Source organism: Ochotona princeps, chromosome 22, assembly GCF_030435755.1.
Source record: "Ochotona princeps isolate mOchPri1 chromosome 22, mOchPri1.hap1, whole genome shotgun sequence".
In the NCBI taxonomy this organism is placed as follows: domain Eukaryota; kingdom Metazoa; phylum Chordata; class Mammalia; order Lagomorpha; family Ochotonidae; genus Ochotona; species Ochotona princeps.
In genome coordinates this window covers 7132047-7139114 of record NC_080853.1, presented here as the reverse complement: position 1 = coordinate 7139114, position 7068 = coordinate 7132047, and the positions used below count along the sequence as shown (strand labels likewise).

Below are 7068 nucleotides of genomic sequence, written 5' to 3'. Positions count from 1 at the left end.
ATCGGTGCAACACCAGCCATTTCGGTCACCATCGGATGGATGATCTTCCTTTCTGTCTCCTCCTCTCTGTATATCTGACTTTGCTATAAAAATAAATCTTTCCAAAAGAAATTACAGAGATAACATAATGTATTAGAATAGCAACAGAACAAGATAAATGCCAAAAATATTATTTAAAAAAACATAGAAGACATCTTAGGAACACACAACTTTCCTATACCCTGTTAGGTTCCTGGCGTTGCTGGAGTGGGGGCCAGAATACACCCCTCTTTCTCCTGTAGGGTTGGGTGGGTGGGGGCTCTTGGATGAGGGGCATTCAAATTTAGTGGTCTAAGAATTCCATTAGGGTGCAGCATTGTTTTAAAAGTTGCTTGCTCAGAGGAGGAAGTGGGGAATGGGCACAGCAGGCTTCCCCAAGTCCCAGGACTCCCCACCTGGCACACGCAGGTAGCTGGAGGAGGATGGGCCTGGGGCCCCAGGAGCAGCTGGTCTCTATCCTGGATGCGCATTGTCACCTGGTGATTAAAAGCCGCTGGTACCCGAACCACACCTGCAGCGACTCTGATTTGCGAGACTTCCGGGCGTTAAAAAGTTGCATGAGGGGCGGCCCTGGCTGGCGTCGGTTTTGTCGGGCTTTCTTTTTTAAGGAGCCGTCTAAGCCTAGGGTTCTCAGACTGAGTCGTGTGTTGGGATCACCCGGCGAGCTTCCACGCAACACCGCGGCCTTCGGAGCTCAATCCCAGAGACTGGGTCTAGCTCGAATTTGTCAACTTTTCCAAGAGCCCCAGGTAATAGCGCTCTGCAAACGAGCGAGCGAACATCGGGTCGACCAGGTGGTACGCGGAGAAGCGCAATGCAAGCCGCGAGCCACTGGGTGGTGCTGCTCATTTGGTCCCGCGCTCCTGGAGTCTCGGCGGCCACGGCCCGGTGCGCACCTGCCCCGCCTCTGCCAGACGGGCCGCGGGGCATGCAGCAGGCCAGGGGCGGGGTTCCGAGGCCCCAGAGCAAGCTAGTGCTCCCCGGCCGCCTCAGTCGGCCGGACCCCGTATCCCTCCTGATGCTGCTCCTGGACGCCGACTCGTTCGAGCCGGTGCGCAGCGGGGCGCGCGAGCTCGCGCTCTTCCTGACCCCTGAACCCGGAGCAGAGGTAGGGGTCGCAGCTGTGGAGATGGAAGAACCGGGTTGAGGGGTGACTCGAGGTTGGGCATCCTCTGGACACCGGAGGGGTCGCCAAGCATCCCCTCCTTTCCAGAGCGGTGGCTGCGGGCGCCACCCAGAGATACGCGGCGGGTCCCCTGCTCCCTCCGCCGCTCGCCTAGCGGAGCGCGGACTACCTTCCGTCCTCACTCGCCAACCCCTCACCCCTACCCCTCCGCATCCGCCGGAAAGCTGGGTCGCGGCGCGCTGGGATCTGCCGCTCGGTGCCAACCTGGGCCTGGGGCTGGAGTGGGGAGGGGAGCCACCCCGGCCCTGCGCGGGCCCTTGGCTCCTTTCCTGTGAGCAGGTCCCGAGGCACCGGCTGCGCGGGGTCGGAACGCCAAGGCCGCGGTCCGCTCTCGTTGCTAGGAGGAGACTAACTCGCGTCTGGCTGCGCTATTTTAAACGCACACGAGGAAAGTAGCCCTGACGACAAGCAGGTCCCTTGCAGCTGCGGGCGATCTGGCGAGGTTGCGGTGGAATAAGTTACTTCCCGGCGTTCACTCACAGGTGTCTTTGAGGGCCAGAAAGGCGGCACGATTTCGTTTTCTATCACAAGAGCGGGGCGGGGAGGCGTGGAGGGAGTGAGGAAATAGAGCCGCGTCCCTCCCGCCTCTTCCCGGCTGCTCCTCGTTCGGGAGCCCTCGCTCTCCCGCGACGTAGAGCGGAAGCTTGGAGTTGATAAGAACCCCCACGGGACGCTCCGGCTAACTTTTCTGTTCCTCCACCACCACCCCCGCACCAGATAGCATCGGCCAAGGGGTGGTGAGGGCCCCCTTGGCGGCTGGGGCTGCTTTTCCTGATGATGAAAATTTTCTGGAATTAGAAATGGTGAGGTCTGCAGGTTTAGTGGAAGCAGGGGGGACCACTGGCGGGGCCCTTTGCAGGGCGGCCTGTGGGAACCGCGGAGGATGGCTGGGGTTTGAAGCAGCACTGTTGGGCATCTGTAAGAACTGTGCTACAGAAGCAAAGTACGCCACAAACGTGCCTGACAGGCCATAGCCAGGAGCCTGGAATACCCTCTTGGGCCCCACGTGGCAGGGGTCCCAGCATTTGGACCATCTTCCCCTGCTGTTCCCAGGCCATTAGCAAGGAAGTTGGATCCGAAGTGGGGCAGCCAGAACTTGAGCCCACACCCCTATGAGCTAATGGTATCACAGGTGGTGGCTCAACCCGCTGGGCCACCACACCAGCTCCTGGCTTGAGTCATTTAAAGTGGCTTAGGAAGCATGTGGAAAAGGATCAGGTGAATTTCATGTCATGCTATCCAAACATTCTATCCAAGATGGCTCCGCAGATCATTAGATGAAATTGCAATGCCGAGCCATCCAGTGTGTGTTGGTCCTCCTCGGCTTTGCTCTAGGCTGTGAGCTGTGGCTGTGCCCAGCGCTTCACTCTGTCTTGGTCAGGGATCATCTTCTAGGGACTCTGTGGAGATTAGCTCTGTGTTCCCAGGGCTCTCTTGAACCCTGGCTGTGAAGCTGGCCCCAGCCCCTGGGAGCTGCACACACAGACAAACCCACACAGTGCACCTGCTGGAGTTTGTTTACCAGGAGAAACTGACACCGCTGCTTGCCATTTCTTTTTCTTTTTTTTTTTTTTTAAGATTTATTTTTATTACAAAGTCAGATATACAGAGAGGAGGAGAGACAGAGAGGAAGATCTTCCGTCCGATGATTCACTCCCCAAGTGAGCCGCAACGGACCGATGCTCGCCGATCCGAAGCCAGGAACCAGGAACCTCCTCCAGGTCTCCCACGCGGGTGCAGTGTCCCAGTGCATTGGGCCATCCTCGACTGCTTTCCCAGGCCACAAGCAGGGAGCTGGATGGGAAGTGGAGCTGCCGGGATTAGAACTGGCGCCCATATGGGATCCCGGGGCTTTCAAGGCGAGGACTTTAGCCGCTAGGCCACGCCGCCGGGCCCTGCTGCTTGCCATTTCATTAGTGGCAGTCCACAGCCCATGTGGGCAGAGGAGCTGCAGCAGGCCCTTCCCTCTGGCCCCATCTCCTAGCACTGCTTTGGCTTTCTGATGGAGCTGTGGAATCTGCGGCTAGGCCCAGCCTAGGGGTGGCACCTGCTTCCTTCTGCAGTTGAGTCCCTCCTGTACAACACAGGTCCCTTGCCCTCATGGCGAACAACCTTCAGGATGCACACAGGGTTTACACAGCACCCAGCGTGTGTGTGTGCTGGCAGCAGGGTGCTGCTGCAGGGAGGCAGCAGCACTGGAGACCCAGGAGGTCAAGGAGGACTTCCCTGAGGCAATGACATTTTCAGGTGAGCCAGAGTCACAGGTGGCCTGCAAAGGAGACAAAGGCTCCAGGCAGAGGAAACAGAGCTTGTGAAGGCCCTGGGGTGGGAAGGAGCCAGTGTCCCTGGGGGCAGAGAGAAGCTGTTGGCAGAATGGGAGCATGGGAGATGTGGGTAGCAGGGCAGGCAGAAGGGGGACGGGGCCTCCCTCCCCACGGCAGGGGCTGTGGGCCTGCAGATGAGCTTCTGGCGCCTGTCTCCCCAACTCACTCTCTCTCCCTTCCTCCCCCACTCTGTCTCTTGCTTGCACTTCCTCTTTTGGGGGGCAGTTTTAGGGTAGGCCCCAAAAGCTGCCTTGTGAGCTTGCAATGTGTGTCCCTTGAGGCCCTGTGACTTATGAGGGTTCTGAACTCAAATGCTCCATGTGGCTGGGTGGCTTGCTGTGGAGGCCCACACACAGGGAAGGCCTGACCCAGCTTGTCCAGAATCCCAGGTGGTTCTTGAGCTGGAACCTGTGGCAGGTGTGGCCCAAGGGTGGAGTCAGCGGGGGATTGTTAGGACAGGAAGGGATAGGTGCCATCTCTGGCCAGGTCTGGTCTTGAGTGAGTGGAGTATGATGCCCAGGAAGTCTCGGGCTGCCTCCTAACACCTGCGTAGTTCCTGTTTGCGGGCTGCTGCGTAAGTCTGTGCTGGGTTTTGAAAACAGACTTTTCTTGGGTTGATGGGAGATTGTTGTTTGCCTTTAGGAAATGGTCTGGTAGTATTCGGTCCATGTTCCCTGGTTGGGGCCCCCATGTGCCACAGTCCCCGGTCTTCCCTGTTGTCTCACTGACATAGAAGTTAGTAATGGTGACCTTTCACCCTGGTGCTGGAAGTTGTGATTTTCTGCAGTCAGGATTAACAAGAAAGGGCATTAATTTGGGACTGGTGCTGTGACATAATGGGTAAAGCTACTGCTGGCATTGCCAGCATCCCACATGGGCCTTGGTTCGCATCCTGGCTGCTCCGCTTTCTGTCTGGCTTCCTGCTAGTGCGCCTGGGAATGCAGCAGAAGATGACCCATGTGCTTCGGCCTCAACACCCATGTGGGAGGCCCAGAAGCAGCTCCTGACTGTGAGTCCGGCCCAGCCATGGCCATTGTGGTCAGTTGGGCAGCGGACCAGTGGATGGAAGATTTCTCTCTCCTCTCTCTCTGTAATTCTGCTTTTCAAATATGAATCTTTCTTTAAGGGGGAAATTATTTCTCCAAACCATCTAACTGGACAAAAGGAAAGATCCAGATTAGCCAAGGGTGATCTTGATTTTCAAGAAAAATGAGAGGCACGTTGATTCTCTGTGGAAGCCAGAAGGTCCGGCAGCATCTAGCCTGGCCTTGCGGTGGAAAAGCTGGCACATGCGCGCACCTCACTTCCCCTCCTTCGGTAGGCTACTGTCACCTGTAGGCTCTCAGGTTTGGGAGATGGGTCGATGTGTGCAGGTGGGCACTGTTGCTGTAGCTCATACTGTCTCAAAGGGCACCCATTGCGTTCGGTGACTTTTCGTTCGGTCTTTGTGGCAGTCCTGCTAAGTGCTCCGCATGGCAGGGCAGGTGGATGGCCTAGGGTCGTGCTGGGGGGAGATGAGCAGAGTGGGGAGGAGCAGGGTAGCGACGAGACCCTCGGGGCTCATGGCTTCACACCCAAGGAGTCCCCAGCCAGCCTGAAATGATCCAGTGCTATACCAATCCTGCAGGAATTGCAAGCAGCAGTGTAGCAACTGCCCACATGGCACCTGCATTTAGGGATGATTTAGGGCCTCTGGGAGGGAACATGCATCACGCAACATTCTACGAGCATCCAGGCATCTGGGTGCCTGCCATGGGGGGCACTCCAGAACCCATGCCCCAGGGGTACTGAGGACAGACCCAAATTCCACAGCGAGGATGAGCTGAGCCATGTGAGCTATGCAAAGAAGGATGCTGGGGAGGACATAACCACTTTAGTGGGCGCAGGAGACTGCAGAGGGGATTGGCTTGGCCCAAGCTGGAGTTTGGGTTCTATTCTAGGTTCCTGGATCAAATCTGCAGGAGGTGTGAACTGGCTGTGAGCAGGGAAAGGAGAGGGTTGGACTCAGCGTCAGAGCTGTGGTGCTGGACCATGGGGGCAAGGTGGCCAGGGACAGAGCTGGTCAGGTTCCCAGGCCCAGAGCCTTCGGGGGTGTGAGGGCTAGGGAGGCTGCGGCTGGGAGGAGGGCAGGCTTTGTGTGAAGGAAGTGAGCTGTGTGTGTCCTTGTGGCCCTGGTGCCTTTATCCTGGGACGGCCTTGCTGTGAATGCAGGTCAGTCAAATCATCAGGCCCAAGGAGCTGAGCCTCCCACGGGCTGCGGATGATCCCAGAATCGTCAGTGAGGCTGGCTGACCTGCGGACCACTGGTGCCACTGCGACAGCAACTCTTAGGGCCAGGGAAGGCTGTGAGGAAAGGGCAGGAGGCTGGTGGGGAGTGGATCACCCCCCCACCCCCCTCCCCCGTAAAGTGCCCCTGCTATGTATGCTATGTATGCACATCTGTGAGCAGACCCATCTCTAGGGAGGGCTGGGGCTTCTGTTTAATGCTCTCACCCCAGGAGCTCAGAAACAACCCATGAGGTGCAGTGGCAGCATTGAGGTGTTTGTTTTGGAATTATTTATTTTTATTGCAAAGTCAGATATACAGATAGGAGATGCAGAGAAGATCTTCTGTCTGTTGATTTACTCCCCAAGTGGCTGCAATGGCCAGAGCTGAGCTGATCCGATATCAAGAGCCAGGAGCGTCTTCCAGGTCTCCCATACGAGTGCAGGGTCCCAAGGCCTTGGGCCATCCTCGACATCTTTCCCAGGCCACAAGCAGAGAGCCTGATGGGAAACAGGGCTGCCTGGGATACGAACTCACTAGGCTACTATGCTGGGCCCAGCATTGAATTAAAAAGAAAATTATTTGAAAGGCAGAATTAGGGAGAGACAGAAGAAGACTGTCCATCCTTTTGTTTACTCCCCAAATGGCCACCATGGCCCAAGGCAGGAACATGGAGCTGCTTCTGGGTCTCCATTGTGTGCAGGAGCCCAGGTACTTGGCCCATCTGCCACTGTCCTCCTGTGCTGTAAGCGCTAAGCCGGGAGCTAGATCCCTTGATGTGGGTTAATGAATTACAATTACAACACTGCCTAAGGGATTTTTTTCCCTTTGAGCTTCACCTCCTTGCAGAGTCCAGGTGTGCCTCTGGGGGCGCCTCTGGGGGCGTGGGGATTGGCTGAGCTCCAGCAGTCAATCAGGTCGGAGGCTGCAAGTCCCGGCTCAGCTTCCTATACCAGTGTCCTGACACCATGCACCCTGGGAGGGTCCCTGCCTCTTGGCTTTGACCTTTGACTTGAACCAGCCAAGGCTGTTAGGACATGTGGAAAAGTCTCTCTCTGCCCTTCTTCCTCTTCTTTTCCCTCTTTCAAACACATTTAAAATATATATATATTTACGTATGGGCCTGGTGTGATAGCCTACTGACTAAAGTCTTCGCCTTGCATGCACCAGGATCCCATATAGGCGCTGGTTTGTATCCCAGTTGCTCCACTTTCATTCCAGCTCCCTGCCTGTGGCCTGGGAAAGCAGTGGAG

At 56.7% G+C, this 7068-nt stretch overlaps 1 protein-coding gene across 2 annotated transcripts in view; it reads left to right on the top strand.

The window, feature by feature from the left end:
- The first annotated feature begins 901 nt into the window (after positions 1 to 901).
- The window catches only part of BCAS4 (breast carcinoma amplified sequence 4), a 43381-nt gene continuing 37214 nt past the window's right edge, over positions 902 to 7068 (top strand). The window contains exon 1 of one of the 2 annotated variants that reach the window (XM_058679666.1): positions 902 to 1147. In XM_058679666.1, the coding sequence (XP_058535649.1) occupies positions 968 to 1147 (180 nt within the window). In that variant the 5' untranslated portion in view covers positions 902 to 967. The remainder of the gene's footprint in view (positions 1148 to 7068) is intronic. The other variant, XM_004586091.3, reaches the window with a different exon arrangement.